We start from the raw sequence: 17,295 nt of genomic DNA on the forward strand, positions 1-17,295 counted from the left end.
ACTCTTGATAAACTGCAGGGAAACTGTGTTCCTGCCACAGATCAGTGACATTAATAGGTCTAAAAATGACTGTTCCTGTGAAAGAAGTGCTATTGTTCAAAATTGGATTTTTTCCAGGAGGGTTAGAGAGCCATTGCTCCAGAGGGCCCACCCAACTTCTCCCAACAATGCAGGGACATCTGCTCTCTACTCCAACTATTTCTGGGCCATGAAGGTATCACAGAATCATAGAACGGCCTGGGTTGGAAGGGAGCTTAAGGATCATCTATTCCCACCCCTCTGCCGTGGGCAGAGACATCTTCCACTAGACCAGGCTGCTCAGAACACCATCCAACCTGGCTTTGAACACTTCCAGGGATGGGACATTCACAACCTGTTCCAGTGCCTCAACACCCCCACAGTGAACAATTTTTTCCTTATGTTCAACCCAAATCTAGCCTCTTTCAGTTTAAAACCATTATCCCCGGTCCTATTGACACACCCCAGCTGGTGTGTTGGGAGCTCCTGCCTTCAAAAGCTGGCACAGCTTTGTGAGAAGCTGGATCCCTTCCCACTGCCCACCCTGGGCTCCCTTCCCACTGCCCACCCTGGGCTGCCTGCTGGCTCCCCAGCTCCCAGGCAGAGCACAATATCCAGCCTTGCCAAAGGCTGCTGCTGGGAAGACAATTAGGGTGTGAGTCTGTGTGCCAGGGGTGGATCTAGTGCCTCCCTCAAGGCATCCCTCAGGAATGCATCCTGCTTAAGCTACCAGAGCATGATTTCCCATGTAAGAGAGAGCCTTTTCCAGAACATTTGATGCCTTCACTGAGGGCTTCAGAGTATAGATGCATTTATTTCTGTTTCACAGGTCCCAGGATTCATAAAGTACATAAAATACAGCATCTTATGAGGTGTCCTGCAGGTTTTTTTTGCTTTTACATGTAATGAAAATTTCATCTGATGCCTTTTATGTTTCAGCTGAAGATAGAAATAAAGTATTTTTCTACTTCTGATAATAAGCAGATACTCATAATATGTTAAGATGCAGGTATAATAAAAGCAGAAACCCCAAATATCAGGCTTCCCTGTCTGGAAGTACTGAAAATACTATTTCCTTAGGAGAGAGAACTTTCTGGTTTACTTTGCAGTCAGCTAATGGTAAAATGCAGTGATTTTTCTTGTAGGACAAGAAATATTAGGGAAAGGCCAGGAGTGGCAATTCTGAAAACTGATCCCAAACAGCTGCTCTACGAGAGCATGCAAGTCCCTCTCGAGGAGGATGACTGAAATGGGGATGTGCCTCCTGCTTTCACTCCCATGACTGGGATCCATAACCAGGAGCCCCAGGTAGGACACCTATGCTGGGATCCTGCCCCAAAGGGATCATACAAATCCTGTGTTCCCTGACGGCTCCCAGGAGCCTAATTTGTCAGTGTGGTGGGATTTGAACTCTGGGATTACACTGCCTATGCACTAGATGGTGGGCTCAATCCCCCTTTCCTCATCTCCCATACTGGGGACCAGATTGAAAGAGACAGTGCCATATTCAGACCTGGAACCTGAGGCTAGTACAGCACAAGGAGTACATTTGGCACATTTTAAATAGCAGAAACATGAATTTCATTCAATATTCTCTGAAGTTCTGGATCAGGTGATATTGCTGCATTTTTTTTACTAAGTTCAAAGCAAGATCTTCCTTCAAAGCACCACATTTCAACACCTCTAGTATGACACTTATTCTAGTACATGTTCATTTATAAATAGCATTTGGAAATGAGCTTCTAAATATTGATTCTTTAGAAGAATTGGTCCCTCTTCCAGTGGCACCAGTCAGAAATCAGCAGCTGGTGAAGATCTTCATGCTCTCACTCGGAGATGACCAGGTGAACTTTCTCCTCTGTGCTTCCCAAGCAGCCCTGCTGCCCCTGATGCTCCAGGACCCTCCACCACCCAGCTCTCCCGTGCTGTCTCACTGTGTGAGACGTTGTGTTGTCAGTAGCAGTTCTGCTCAGCTGCGTTTCCAGGACCATGCCTGCATGTCGATGCAGGGAGCTGGCTTCAGCGGCAGTACTCCCGCTCGATGCTGGCCATCAGCTCCTCCTCCGAGTAATCATATAATATTGAGGACTGCCCCAGTGGCTTCTTGTTGCTTTCTGGGCACCTGTCATGGAAGGGAATGAATTATTGGTGTCATGGGAGAGAATCAGGCTCTGAAGGATATAAGAAGGCCCTTGCTTCCTTTTTTTTTGTGAATGGAAAGAACGAGCTGCATGTGGCTTGCCAAGACACAGATACTCTGTCATGTCTAGTTCCCATACCCCATTGGCACACTGCCTGCTGACATTTGCTATCACTTGGCACCAGTTTAGTCTGTGAGCTCGTTACAGTACAACCCTTACAATGCTCCACATCAAGCTCCCAGAACCTTTCGAGTTAGGCTCCAGGCCCAGCTGAAGGACAGTGTAATCTTTATGCTACTTTTAATGCTTTATGCAAAAAAGAGATTCTTTTGTGTTTATTTCTAAGGGATCTGAGTTTCAACCAAAATATGAAGTCTCCTTGATCTTACCCTCCAGGACTCAAGAGAGGAGCCAGCAGCTGACAAATGAGGGCTCCTCCTTGGCCTTGTAGAGATCTGGGAGGTGAGCAAGCCAGGCTGTCAGGCTTTGGAACACATGGCTCCTTGGAATGGAGGTCAATGGTGAGGTGCAGAGCTAAGGAGAATTGAGCTGGTAAATCCAAACTGTAAAGTGCTCTGCCATACCATGTCAACCAAGAGTTTGTGACCATCCACTAGTGAAGAACAAGTAAACAAGAAATAAATGTTTTGGTTTTTAGTTCTTTGCCAAAGAGGAGAGATTTTCACAGTCACTAGCATGGCTCCAGATCTGTTCCAGACTCACCATGTATGATCTATTGAACTCCTCTAAGGAGGAATTCCTCTAAGGATGAGATCTATCTCAACCATTGCTCTTGCAGCTGGCATGAACAAAATTCATCATTAGCATACTTCAGTGAAAAAAACTGAGGACTCATTTACTAGATGGAATCACAGAAACTGCCCCTAAGCAGGTATGTAAACGTAGAATCAGAATTGAAGAAAAGAACCCTGAAATGCTTTTCCAAGGACACTTTCTCCTATAGAGGAGATGCTTTCCTACTGCTCTCCTTGGGCCAGGGAGCATCCTCAGTGCTCCTCCCACAGGAGCAGCTTCGGAGTGAGTGGCCACAGTGCAGTGCAACCCTCTCTCTGCTCTGACCTGCCCTGGCCACAGGGGCTCCTGACAGCCCAGCTGCTCTGACCCAGCCGTGTTTATGCCATGCCCCCCCGTGTCAGAAATAGCCTGGTGCTTTTCCTGGAGTCACCTGATGGCCAGCTGGTGACACTGGGTAGCGTAGGTATTCTACAGTTACTTACACTGCACTATGCCCTTGATGGCAAGTTCTACTAGCAGCAAGATTTAACAACCAGACTCCTCTGCTTATTCTTTTTATTCATTTTCCTGCTGAGGGCTGCAGGGTATCTGATTTCCACTGCACTAAATAAGACCTGAGAAGAAAGCTACAAGTCCAAGAGCTGGAACCATACAGCAGCATTTACAAAGCAATAATGGGAAAAGGAAGTGCAGAAATCTGAGTTAAAACACATAATTTACTGATTTAAACTCATACTGTGACAATCCTCTAATTTTATGTTACATGATGGGTAGGAGGCAGAGCTCCTGGAAGCTTGCTTGCAGGCCCACAGAAGAGCCATTGTTTCTCTCAGCAGTTACATAATTTCCCACTGTTAATTATTCTCAATGCTTTGGTTCTCATGGAGAAAACCTCCAGGTAATAGTCGTTGAGACACAGATGTGCTTTTGAAAAAACAAAAGCAGACTCCACTTCCTATGCACACTCCAGAACTGAGAGAAAAAGAGAGAGCTGCATTTCTTCCAAGAGCAAAGGAAAAGCAAGCTGCTGTTCATACTATTTCTATATTTGTGGCAAAGTTCTGCACCATTTAATACAGGAAAACTGAAATAAAAAAAAAATGAAAGCTTTAATCTGGATAAAAGGAGAAACTTTAGCACCCTGAGGACAGCAAGCAGAGGAACAGGCTGTGTGGTTGCACAGGCTGTATCCTTGGGGGCTTTCAGTACCTGATGGGACAAAGCCTGGAGCATTCTGCTCTGACTTCACAGCTGATCCAGCTTGGAGCTAGAGCTAGGAGATTGGACCAGAGACCTCCCGAGGCCATCCCAACCTAACCCTCCATCTCAAAGGCACATTGGTGCAGCTATTTCTGCTGATCCTAGAATTCAGTGAGAAACTGTGGCAGGGAAATCCCAAGCTCAGGATGTGCACAGGACAAAAGCTGGTGGACCACAGGCCTGCTCCTGTGCTCCTCCAGCTGCTCCAGCTGCAGAGGAGGCACCTTGCTCCTCTTGCCACCACGTGCCAGGGCTGCAGAGCCTGGCTTCAAACACACTGAGTCTGCCTGAGGGCTACCAGACCTTCCAGCCAGGAAAATAACAGGTCAGCACCTTGAGTGGAAAGATTTTCAAACCCGAGATATTCTGGGGAAGGAGAGAAACCTGTGAATGAGCAAAGCTGAGAGAGAAAAAGTCAGCTGAAAAGCATACAAGAGGGGAATTTGCATCGTGGAAATTTGGGAATTTACAGGTAGGACAGCAAGGAAAAAGGCTAGTGCAGCTCCATCAGGATTACTGGGCAGGCTTCTGGGCTGCTCACAGCTTGGAGGGAGTTTAGAAAGCAACAATAAAAGTGATTTAAGAGGCTAGAGCAAAGCAATTTAGGAAAAAGGAAAGCAAGAAATGTGCTCCATTTCAGCTACAGGCTTCTCGGTGTTTAAAGTTTCTTAGAGGAAGCAGGAATTATGAGGGAGTTTTTTGTTAAGTCTAAAGACAAAGGAACTATGCAAAGTGGAGAAGGAAATGCAAAGGGCAAAATTAGACCAAAAGTGAGCAAAACCACCTTTGAGAAAGACCCCAGCAGTGGGGATGGCTGTCAGTGCCACATCCCTGGTGTCAGGCAGGTGCCTGGTGTGGGGGAGAGCTGTCTGCAGGCTCCTGTGACAATGACCCTGATGGGTGACCGGGGTGACAAGCTCCCAGGCACAAACCTGAGTTAAGTGGCTGAAAACTAGGTTGGGGGTGAATCCAGGCCAGTGGTTTTCATCATTTTGCTGAGGTTGGGGAAGTCCAGGGTTAATCATTAAGATGCCTTCTGCAAGACCTAGCAGCTGAAAAATGGGTCAAAACAACGCCCTGGTAACTCTGCCAGTGACACGAGCCTTGGCAGCAATTACCAAATCATTGCCGTGTGCCTGGGCTGTGCCATCCACCCGTGAACTACCAGGCCATAGAGAGCGGTTCCCAAAAGATTTTGGGGCAGGGAGGATGAGAGGTAACACAGCCCAGCCAGGAGCACATCCAAAGTATTTCCCAGGGGCTGCTTTAGATGCCTGTGCAGTGTCATAGGGGCATGTTGTAGGACAGGAGGTGCACACCCATCTCTGTCTTGTGTGACTGCTCTCCTGACAGATACTATCAACTCTCCCTACCTAGTTCTTCTTCTCCTTCCTTGACATTTGCTTCTCCTTTAATTGGCTTTATGGGAATTTCTTCAGTCAGCAACTCGACCAAGACAAGGCTGACTTTTGCTGTTGTTAAAGTGAGTGTTTACCTAGAATGATTCCAGCCACAGAAATGTGAAGGATGAGACACCTACTCACGCACATTAATCTCTGTTTCCGTGGCTTGATTTGATTTTATTTGATTTGATGTCTTCAAAAATTTGCTGGGTGCTGGGCTATTTCCAAAAAAAATGTTTGCATAGTCCTTGCCAGCAGAAATTGCAACTCTGCTTATCTCAGTCAGTACAGGCACTTCACACGTGAGCTGTGCCTTGGGACTCTGCAGTGGGTATAAAGTAAATGTTATGTAAATGATAATAATCTCCTGTTCTGTCATCCCAGATCAGAAAACATTTTCTGCTGTCTCAGAATGCCAAAGAGGGTGCGAGAAGGAAAGCCTTGGCAGGGTGTGAGGGGCCAGTGGGTGCCTGGGGCTGGGGAGCTGCATGGGGGCCTGGGAGGGCTGGCTGTGCACCCCAGGAGGAGACTGCTTAGTTGCCATGGTAGCCCAAAGCCCACTGAGGATGCTGGAAAGCACAGGAGACGTTGAAGTCCCTGTACAAGCCTTGCCATCAGAAAAGGCAAGGGCAGATGTGTTTTCTGAGTGCTCTGGGAAGCAGCAGCCTTCCAGGTGAGCTCCCTGCCAGCTGGGAGGGAGAGCAGGAGCAGGAGGACGGACTGCAGTGGGTACCTGGGCTCTGCTGACACATCCACCAGCACTGCTGGGCCTTAGTGGGTCACACAGCCCATGACCAGCATCTGCAGATTAGTCTGCTCTCGAGTACTGCAGGAGCAGAGGGGCTGGATAACAGCCAGAGCTTGATGCTGAAGAGAGTAGCTCTTTAATGTAAGGAGGTGATCTTTTAAGATGGTTTTACAAGCCTGTTCATTTCACCTGGGTTTTTTAACATGTGTTAAACTGTCCCCATTCCTGGTGCAGGCAGACTTGGAGGCTCACTCTGCTGGGCAGTTTTTGCTCATAGAAAATTTCAGATTTCTTTTGTTTGGCACCCAGAGTAGCAGGTCCCCGCCATTCCCCCATCCCCGAGGGACACTCATGTCTCTAACTGTTGTAGCACTGGAGCATCTCATGGGCTTTCTCGTATGATTCCTGGGGAGCAAAGAGATGTTATTCTCCTTTTCCACACAGTGCAGAGCCCACAGGTGAATCAGGGCCTGAGCTCTTTGTTGGAGCCATTCTCCACAGCTTTGCACTAACTACTCCAAAGTGTGTCTCTGACATGTGGACATACTAAATTCTGATTGCTCACGACCTCTATACTACACTTGAGCTGGAGCCTGGATCTTTTCAAGCAGCACCTGACTTTTTCAGAATTTGCAAATAAGTAAATGGGCAGAATATTTAGGGCTATAAACCATTTCACACCATTCCCAGCTCTTTTGCACAATGTGAGGAATGCAGAAATAGCACAAAGGTCCCTTTATTCCACCTGCTTCCCCCCCGCGAAGATACCATGAAAACAGGGGATACTCACTGATGGTCGAGGTTGCTGTTCTCTGGGCCTGGTGGGCTTCTGGTTGACAAAATCTAGGATAGAAGACAAGATGCAGTTACAACACTTTAAAGTCAAGGAAGTTAATTCTCCCCTTCTACTCTGCTGATGTGAGACCCCATCTGCAGTGCTGCATCCAGGTCTGGCATCCTCAGCACAGGAAGGACAAGGACCTGCTGGAATGAGTCCAGAGGGAGACCATGAAAATGATCAGAGACGTGGAGCACCTTTCCTGTGAGGACAGGCCAAGGTAGTTGGGGTTGGTCAGCTTGGAGAAGAGAAGGCTCTGGGGAAACCTTACTGCAACCTTTCAGTACCTAAAGAAGGCCTACGAGAAAGATGGAGAGGGGCTGTTTACAATACCTGTTGTGACAGGACAAGGGGCAATGGTTTTAAACTGAAAGAGGGTAGGATTAGATTAGATTTTAGGAATAAATTCTTACTCTGAGAGTTCTGAGGCACAGGTTGCCCAGAAAAGCTGTGGCTGCCCCATCCCTGGCAGTGTCTGGATGGAGCTTTGAGCAATCTGGTCTAGTTGAAGATGCCCTTGCCCAGGATGAGGGGGTTGAAATTAGCTGATCTTCAAAGCTCCCTTTCAACCCATACCATTATTTCTTTTTATGAAACCTATCTCTGTCTAGAGTGGGTAAATGACCTGGTTTAAACCCCCAGGTTTGGTTTAGACCCCCAAACAACTTCTATGGGGACAATACAGGTACGAGAGACTCTCCTTTACTGGCCCTGTTCTGCCGGTTCTGTTTCAGCATTTAGGGCGGCTGCCGGCTACAGAACCAAAATCCCCGAATGCTGACCTGTTAAACCTCCCAGTTTTCCATGAATGCCACTGCACCACCAGCTGCAGGTAACAGTATGAAAATGCCTTCTAAGGGAGGCAGTCACTGCTACATCAACCTAATTTTCACCTGACAAAGATGTTTCCCAGAAAAATTATCCATCTGGGGTGAAACATCCATCTTCCCTATGCTGGAATCTGGGGCTTTCAATGGGATACCTGGGGAGCAACCAAAGTCGAAACTTATGGTATTTAAAGTGGGGACAGTGATGGGACCATTCTTCCCCAGCTGGGCCAGTAATAAAATTAATCCTCTGTAGCCAGATACTACTGAGAACAATATATCTCCCATCTTTTTCTACCTTTTCACTGTAATCTCACAGAAAAGGGAATGGGACGGGGATATGGCTTTGCATCTTGGCTTGTCATTATCTTTTCTCAGGTGCAGTCCTAAAGCTGGTGGGCCTCGTTTATACAAACTACCCTGAATCTCACAAAAACGATAACAAGTTAAACAGGTAGCACCAAACCAAGGCCTTCCAGAAAACAGAAATGAAAAGCGGTTTCTTCAGTGTGGAAAAGAGGAAAATATTTTTCCGTGCAAAAAAAAAGGGAAGTGTCTTGGTTTGAAAAGACAGGTGTCTGCCAAGGAAGGCAGGAGCCTCCCTTGGAATGGAAAATGCAAACCCCTTCCCTCTGAATTATTAAATTTTGAAATTAAGAGGTTCTCTGGCAGACATACAAGAATTGGAATGACAGTTATTTACTGGCATGTATAATAAAGCAAACAAACAACAGCTGCAGCACTAACACCAACCCGAGCAGGAGCCCAGTGACCCCTCTCGCCCGCGGGCATTTTCCTTGGTGCAGTTCCGGGCATGGCCAGCAGGAGGCGCTGCTGCTCCCCGGGCGGGGCGGGGGCGGTGATTCCTCCAGGCCTGCAGGGGGCGCTGTGGGCAGGGCTCGGGCAGCACGCGGTGATGGCGGCTGGGCCCAGACGGGAAGGGATGGGAGAATGGCTTTGGTTTATAAACCCTGGGGCAGTGTCGGTCCCAGTGCCCAGACGGGAAGGGATGGAAGGGAGGCTTTGCTTCACAAACCCCTCTGGGGCAGCCGATCCCAGTGACCCTGCAGGACTCTTGGAAGCACCAAGCTGGGCCAGCAACGTATAGCGGCAGGCAGGGATTGTGGGGCTGCAGTACAGCGAGAGCTCAGAGCAGTGCTGAAGAAGCAGCGAGGCTGGGACAGCGGCAGCCTGGCACCGAGCAGGGCAGCGAGAGGCGGGCTCAGGATCCCGGGCACCCGAGTAGATGAGGATAGGACCTGCTCTTAGGTAGGTGATAATAAGGCTCAGTGGCTGCTCTCACAAGCAGAGGCTCACCCCACGACAGAAGAAACAGCTCTGGGCTGGGCTCGGGCAGCAGCAGCTCCGACCCCTCTTCCAAAGCAGGGAGCGAGCCAGCAGCTGCCCCAGCCCCGTCCTTTAGCTGCCCAATTCTCGCCTATCTCTGCCCCTCAGAGAGAAACTCCCAGATAAGTGCAACCAGATGCCCTCCTCCCCTGAGCTTGGCCATTTCTTCTGTTTTTCTCAAGTACCCAGTCGTTAGTGTTTCCTAGAAACTTATGGGAAAAAAATTCCCTAAGTAAACCTAACCCTCGACAAGACGCAAAGGAACCAGGGAGAGGTGTGGAAAAACTTGTAATGCAGAGCCATTGCCTGTTCCTCTGCTGTGTTTCTGCAGGGCTGGATGGGATGAAGAGATTCTTCAGTAAGATAATGTATATGCTCTTGGAATAGCTCAAACCTGTGCTGCCTCAAGGTCATGCACGGGACTGGTGCTGGAAAGTGTGGGAGCTATAGAGGGGCAGTGCCCCACTATAGGCACTGCTGGTACAACAGTGAAGGCTTCACAGACAGTTTTGCACCAATTTACATCTGTTGGTAATAGTCGGGCTTGTAAGTGCCATCCACTGGGTAGAAATATGCACCTGGCTGTCTGCAGGTATTGCATGGCACCTGATTTTAATTTGCAAGATTTTTTCACTACACTCCTTCCTCAGCTGCTTTTCATGGGGGATGGACAGGAGTTGAGGTTTAAACATCATGGTCTCAGACGCTGTGAGGCAGACCGAGAGGAGTTTGGCAGCAAACTGCTCAGTTCTTCCCTGCCTCTTGCAAAGGCTTTATGCTGCTGTGGTCACCTTTGGCTCTCATGATCCAGCAGGTGAGGAGAGCTGCAGCGGGGACACCTCTCTCATGGCTCTGGGTGAACATCTCTTCCAGGTGAGCCCTTAGTAGCTTCCATTTCAGGAGCTGGGAAAAGTATCTTTATCCACTGTATTTCACACCCTAGCTGCCTGCTTAAAATGACAAAAGATGTTGCCAGTCTTTCATAGAGTTTTAGTGTAATACCTGTGAAAAGGGATTCCACATCCTCTCAGAAGAGTCCCTGCTCTTTGGCAACACTTTGTTTTTTCTGGAAGAGGCTGAACTCTAGAAAGAGCTTCTGGGTCCAAGCAGAGACAAGAGTATGTGAGAAAGCTGACAGTGAGGTAAGACAGTTCTCTCCTGGTTATTTATGATTGTTTCTTGGCAATCTCCCACAAGCAACAGAGGAAGAAGCAGTGCCAGGAGAACAGCATGCTGAGCTCTGATGGCTGACTTCTCCTGGGATTTCATCCCACAATGCAGCTCCTCATCCATCATCCACTGGACTACTGTTGTGGCCCGAGTTTCCTTCCACCAGGTGAAGAACATTATTCATCCTCAGCATCAAGGGAAATACAGCTCTTTAAGAGTGCTTTGAGAATGTTCTTCCCACAGTAAGAACCCAGCTTCCAATACTTCTGTGCAAAGGATGGGTTTGGATCATCTTAGGGAGGGGTTTGGATTGTACAGTAGGTTGTCTGTTTTTTCTTCTCTTGTGGCTGACTCCTCTATATTACGAGTTGTACGTGTTGTGTGGGTGGAAGACAGAATTAATTCGTCATCAGGACAGTGCAGCTCTGGTTAGCAAAATCTGCTTCTCTGTGCAAAACCTGCTCCCACCTTTTCCAAGGGATCTGTCAGCAGCAATACTTATTTCCCAAGAGAATTTGGAATTGGCACAGGTAGATTTCTACCACCATTTCACCCAGTGCATGAATCAGAAATGGTGGCAAGTAAAAACAAAAGGCACCTCCAGCCTCTGCTTTTTCCCTGCCACGAGAATCTCCGTGGTTTGGGAACTGCTCCCAATCCTGCGGGCAAAGGACACCTGGCTCGGCGGTGGCCGGGTGACACCGTGTGCAGGGCAGCAGGCAGGGTGTGGAGCACCGGCTGCTCTGGGCTGTGAGACACAATAAAAACTGACCCCACCCAGCCGGCTCGGGATTGCTGTAATGGGTATGTTGCAAGTTCAGCAGATAATTAGTATTAGCCCTTCATGTGGGTTAGGATGATGTGCATGTCAGGACACTTTGATATTATGGGTTCCTATCCTACAGCTAAATAAGTAATTGCTGGCCTGGTTGGCCTGTGTCCTGGTAAGAGTTAAATGAAGTCAGCTTCTCCTTTCTGCAGCTTGCAGTCATCTTTTTATTACTCATCTAGACCGTGGCGTGTCTCCTCGTTTTCCACCCCATTCTCAGCATAGGCATCTTGTGCTGAGGTCTGCTGTGCCACAAAGCCCCACATCACCCCCTCCTCCAAGTTTAAAGGCTTGGATATTAAGCTCATCCAGCATGTATCCACATTTAATTTAACGTCAAGACATGAAGTGGAATGGTTTGACAGTCATTGCACACACAGTTCAGTCATCCTTTAGGCAGCAACTCCTGGAAGCAAGGCAGAGCTGAGAGCTGGTAGCAAGAGCTATTTGTCTCTGCTGCGTGCATAAACCGTGAGCACTCCTGGGGTGCAGCTTCCCACTCCCCCCAGTCCAGTGCAAGTTCCTCATGGCCCTGCCGGCCCTTCACCCCCTACTTTCACTGTCAGCTCCAGCAGCGGTGAGTAAGCTGGGTGAGAACACTCTTTCCTGGAACCTTCCACAGGGTGATATGCAGCTGTGTACCTATGGAGGCTCTAGAGCTGCTCCCAAGCTGCACTGAAACCAGGCAGCTACAGTCTTGACTACTAACATTGTCTCCAAAGCTGGGAGGCCAAATTCAAGCTCTCTTTGAGATGGTCCCTGTGCTGGTTCCTAAACCATGCCCAGGCATTATTTAGGAGATTACAAGCTGGTCCTGACCAAAAATCAGGCCAGTTTAGTGGGGCAGGCTATCATGGTCCAGTGCCAGGTAGCTCCTATGGTACAGTTTACCAGTATGGATACAGCCCTGAGATGCAGTAGAGATACCTGAGATACCTGGGTGCAGCTCAGGTACAACTCACATCCAAGGAGTGACTGAGCCACGTAAAGTATCTACATGGGAGCAGTGTGGTCTCTGCCAGTGCTGGTCCACTGGGTTTGGTTTAACAGTGCAGCATTTCTGAAAAATACACACCAGTGCCTTGTTCTCTGCCTCTGCTCCTCCTAAATCCCTCTTCACAAACACTCCATGAACTGGACCAGCGGACCAGTCTGAGCTGAAATGCCAACCCGCTGCTGTGGCAGGGAGGGAGGACATCACCTGGAGAACCCTGCAGGTGCAGTCTGCAGTGCAGGGCTGAGCTGGTACCACAGCAGGGCAGCACCCTCCAGGGACACCAGCACAGGACTAGGGGCTGAGACAGTCAGCACTGCTGGAATCAACCTCTCCAACCCGCAGCCACTTATTGCTGGCAAAAAAAAAAGTGGCTTACCTAGGGTGCCAGTAGGTACCAAATGTGATGCACAGCCTGAGCTGCACCCCAGGCAAAACACTCCCAGGCAAAGCACTTCCAGCTTTGCTTTGGTCTGCAGCAACATCCTCTGGCCAGAGAAGGAATTAGGAGCAGGAGGTGGATGGGAAGTGGGCAGGGATGCAAGGAGTTCCCACGCTTCTCCTCTCCTGCCAACTAAAACACCAGCTCCCAGCTATTCTGTACATGCCCTGGGCTTATTTTTAGATCATTAATAGTTTCCAGGGCAAAAGCAGCCCATGCTCTGCCAAGTGAAGGAGGGGAGTTGTGGAAAATGCCTAGTCAGCAGTTTTCCAAGTCCAGGTGCAACACAGATGTGCTGTGAAGGTGATGCTGGCTAAGGGGACAGCACAGCTTGCTGCTTTTGGGCTCTGGTTAAGTTTCAGGTGCTTTGAACAAGACAAGAAATATAATGGGAGAGAGAGGGAGACATTAAACTCGGCAAACACCAGATCTACAACTGGACATTAACTGCAGAATCTGAAATAATCTGACTTTGGGAAGTTCAGGGAGTCCCAGATTTTCAGCTGGAGATGACATTTTCTGAAGGGCCCATGCTCCCTATGAAAGTGTACCATAATATCTTGATTCGAGGGCATTTCTGACTATTAATCAGGAAGAAAATGTTGAAATAAATTACTATCAACGTGGAATTAGAAAGATCAAATTTGTTTGAGGGAAGCACATTTTAGCAAGAGTAGAAAAATGAACCTGAGTTCCTGTAAGAAATTAATGAGGTATGGCATTTCAAGTCTCTTCAGTACCCTTTTGTGTTTGCAGCTGGGACCAGCCAGCCACGAGGTGTCACTGTGCCACATCGGTCTGCAGAAAAAACATCTGGCTGAAAAAGTCACGCAAAGCGTTGAACACTCGGGTATTTTAAAATTATATGATAGTTCCTCTAGAAATTGATTAATACACCTTCTACCTGTGTTACTCCTGTGCTGCACCTGGGGTGATTTTCTTGAATCACATCCTGTTTCCAGTCAGGAGGAGTGATGGTGCCATGGAAAAAGCTGTTAAAACCAAAACCCTAACATGTCTGTATTATTCCTCCATTTCAGGAAACCAGTGGGTAAAGGCCGGGGCCACGGCCTCTGCCCTGGCTTCCACCAAGAGCTGCCATCCCTGTTCTGTGCTGCAGCAGCACCTGCAAAACCTCAACTACATTGTTCTGTCTTGAGCAAAGAAACAAGGAAAAGCATGTACAACCATCTGGAACTGAGAGCAAAGCTGAAAACGGATGTTTGATGCTGACAAGAGGTGCTGGGGTCTGCTCTGAGGCATGTGCAGGTTTCCCATCAGGATTTGGTTCCCAGCCTGTTGCTTTCACCCTTCTTGCTCCCAAGCACTATTTGAATATAATACAGGTGGCTCAAGCCTTTAAAGGCAGCTGCACCAGCCCTTGTCACCTGGCCTGACTGCCCATCAGTGCTGCCAGCTTGCTGGATGGCAAATTGTGCCAGGGTTCAGCTGTGAAACACAACACTGATGCACATCATGCCCAGGAGGAACCTAGCTGTGACAGCAGGATGAGTCCTGCTTGCAATTCTGCCCTCTTCTGACTGGTGTCAAAGGTCTCTTCTACTGCCACTGGCCAGAATCTGCTCCTCCAGGGGCTATTTCTCATCAGACTTTCCTACTGTGGTACCTCCTTGTTACCTTTCCTCTTCCTGCCTCACCTTTCCTCCATTAACTCTGTTGATTAAGATCCTTTCTGCTCTGAAATTTCTTTGCTTATCCTCCAGTTTGGACAACTGAATAGGGCAGAGCAAACAAGTTCCTACCACAAGACAGAAACTACAAATAACTTGAAAAGCTGGCAAGACTGAGAGGAATTGCCCTCAAAATTACTAGCGATGTAATGAAGCTGATATCCCTTTCCAGAAACCTCTTTTCCCAGCCTCCTGGGAAGGGTGGAACTGCAGTTTGCACAACCTAAAATACTAAACTGGACCCTGTAAACAACCAAACCTGGTGCTGCAAACAGTTTCCTCCCTCCTTTTTGCAGGCTAGTGACTTTTTAGGCCTCAAGGAGTCAGAACCATAAGCCCATGACTGTTGTCTCTGCCATCTCAGGTTCAGGAAAATAAAGTGCTACCAAGAAAAACTTCAGGTTTACCCTGAAACTACCTGAGACTTCTCTTGTATGTCTTTTGTATCTTTGAAAAATACTGGTAGTTCTTTGCTGTCTTTGTCTGGGTGCAACCAGAGCTGTGAACTTCCTTCCAAAAATGAAGCAGCAACAACAGCTGGACGAGGAGACACACAAGATGCTCAGCATCACTGCTGCCTCACTGGTGGCACTGCTGAGTGCTGCAAACACTTGGCCTCACTGGATGACCAAAGCCCCACATATCTGCTCCAGGCTGAGTTTTGAGGACCGTCATGTACATCTCTGTGCTGCAAAGCTTGACAGCATTCCTTCCTGGATCTGCACCACAACCAGGGATGGCCAAGGTGATGCTACAGGTTCCTCACCATCATTTCTGCCAGAGAGGGAAGTTTGAAGCAGGGAATGGGGCAGAGTGACCCCCCCACACTACTCCAAGGGCCACATCTTAAATTCCTCAGCCTCTATAGTTTGCTCCTTGTCATTACTTCAGTGGTATCTACTGCCGTAGTGGACTGTCTCTACTGCCATTAGAAGAGAAAGATGAGGGCAGCTCCACTGCCTTTCTGCTATGTTATTACCCAGAATATACATCACTTCAGAATAGGGCTGAGATAGTGATTTATGCATAGGAAAACTCACAGCTTATACAATTATTTAAGATCCAGCCATGACATTCACATGTGGAAAAAGAGGGAAAATTAATACCAGCAGCCTCTATTCCTGTAAGTAAAGATAAATGGGAGAAGTCGGGAAGATTGCTCATAAATGAGAGTCCTTCAGAAGAGAAAGTAGTGCTGGAGTGAGCCCCATTCATTCTGCAGGAAGGTTTGTAGTTTAAAGAACAAGGAAAAAACACATCAGTACAAGATCTCTTATTTTTTTCTTCAATTTCCAAACCTTACTTGGAGGTTTGTTTTTTCTTTAAAACCTGTCTAGATAAAGGGTTCTTATATGGAGCCCTGCCAAGTTTCCTAATGGAAAATTGTGTTTGTATTAAAGTAATCCTTAATCCACGGATGTGCAGTTCAGTGACCGAAATTATACCCTTCTAAAGAGCAAAAGTGAGGCATGCAAAACACAATGTTTCTGGGTCCTTAGTATTTCTTTCGATTTTGAATTTATTACTTTATTCTGACAATTTCGTGTATCTGTGGAGAGCACTGTTTATCTCACAAAAAACACACAGCTTCCAAAGCCAAGCTACGATGAAAGATGTCGGTGATTTTTCGCCTCATCACCAGCTGATATATATATGCTGCTGTTATTCTTGGATTGGAAAAAAAGGCCAAAAGACAAATCTCAACTCCCTCGGAAGCAAATCCATTATTTGTTAAAGAGACTGAAATGTGCCTTTAGGAAGAGCCAGACTGCAGCTGCAGCAGATTGGCAAACATTAAAGGGCAGCTTTACGTTCACATTTTAAAACTTCTGTTTACAAGCCTGACCCAGGAAAAAGCAGGACCCGAACTTTATAAAGTCGAGCTATTTCCACAAGTTAGGAAAAGAAGCTTCCAGTAGCACCGGGAGACAGAAGAACGAGATGGCCTCTCTCGGGACCGTGTTTCCCTTGCACCGGAGACTGAAAATGCAAAGAGAGCAGCGAAGAGAAAACGCAAAGAGAGCATCGAACCCGGCTCGCAGCGAAGATCAAAACAATTTAGCTCCGTTGATGTTCGGAGGAAGCCACGGCCGCAGCGGGTGGCGCCGGCTCCTGAAGGGCTGCCAGGGCGGCGGGGACACCCGGGCTGGGCTGGGCTGGGCTGGGGGCCCGGGGCCACCGCCGGGAGGGTCGCGGGTGCCGTTCGTGGCCGGGCGGGCACTTACCGCCTGCTGGAGCGGAGCCCCGCCGCCTCCCGCCGCCTCCGCGCTGCTCCCGCCGGCCCGGGGCTCGGCGCTGCTGCCGGCGGCCGGGGCTCGAGGGCCGGGCGGCACCGCCGCCCCCTCGCCGTCGGCCGGCGCGGTTCCCGGCCGGTCCCGGCTCTGCCTCGCTCTGCCCGCGGGCCCCCGCCGCCGGCTGCTGCCGCTGCCCATGGTCGGACCCGGGGACAGCGCTCCGGCCGTCGCCTCTCCCGGCCGCGAAGGGAAAATCGCAGCCCGCAGCGGCCCAGGGCCGCGGGAGGGAGCCGGCGGCGCAGGGGAGGGGTGCGCGGTCTCTGATCGCGCTTCTGGGCAGGCTGCCGCGCTCCCCTGTCCCTTCCAAAACTTCCCAGCCCAGCCCGTTAGCTCGGGCCTTCCAAACACAGATCCTTACGTACATCTCCCGGGCTGGGGGGAGGACATTGACATCTTCGGGAACCATGCAGCAGGAGCAGCACTCCTGGGCTACTACACTTAAGCACAGCTCTCGCAGCTGGGTCTTGCAGAGCTCTGGAGAACAGCCCAGCGCGGGGAATGCCCTGTGGGGCAGGTTTGCGGCATTGACTGCGGTTC

General features: G+C 48.9%; 1 protein-coding gene across 1 annotated transcript; it reads right to left on the reverse strand.

The window, feature by feature from the left end:
- Positions 1–812: 812 nt before the first annotated feature.
- Positions 813–16,943, reverse strand: CYS1 (cystin 1). The gene is made up of 3 exons (XM_088162398.1): positions 16,690–16,943; positions 7,117–7,169; positions 813–2,140 (listed from the first exon to the last, which is right to left on the reverse strand). The coding sequence occupies exons 1-3, from the start codon at positions 16,894–16,896 to the stop codon at positions 2,038–2,040; spliced, it is 363 nt and encodes a 120-aa protein (XP_088018524.1). The 5' UTR covers positions 16,897–16,943; the 3' UTR covers positions 813–2,037.
- Between the last annotated feature and the right edge of the window lie 352 nt (positions 16,944–17,295).

The sequence above is a fragment of the Sturnus vulgaris genome, chromosome 3 (genome assembly GCF_052056855.1).
Source record: "Sturnus vulgaris isolate bStuVul1 chromosome 3, bStuVul1.hap1, whole genome shotgun sequence".
NCBI classification, from domain to species: Eukaryota; Metazoa; Chordata; class Aves; order Passeriformes; family Sturnidae; genus Sturnus; species Sturnus vulgaris.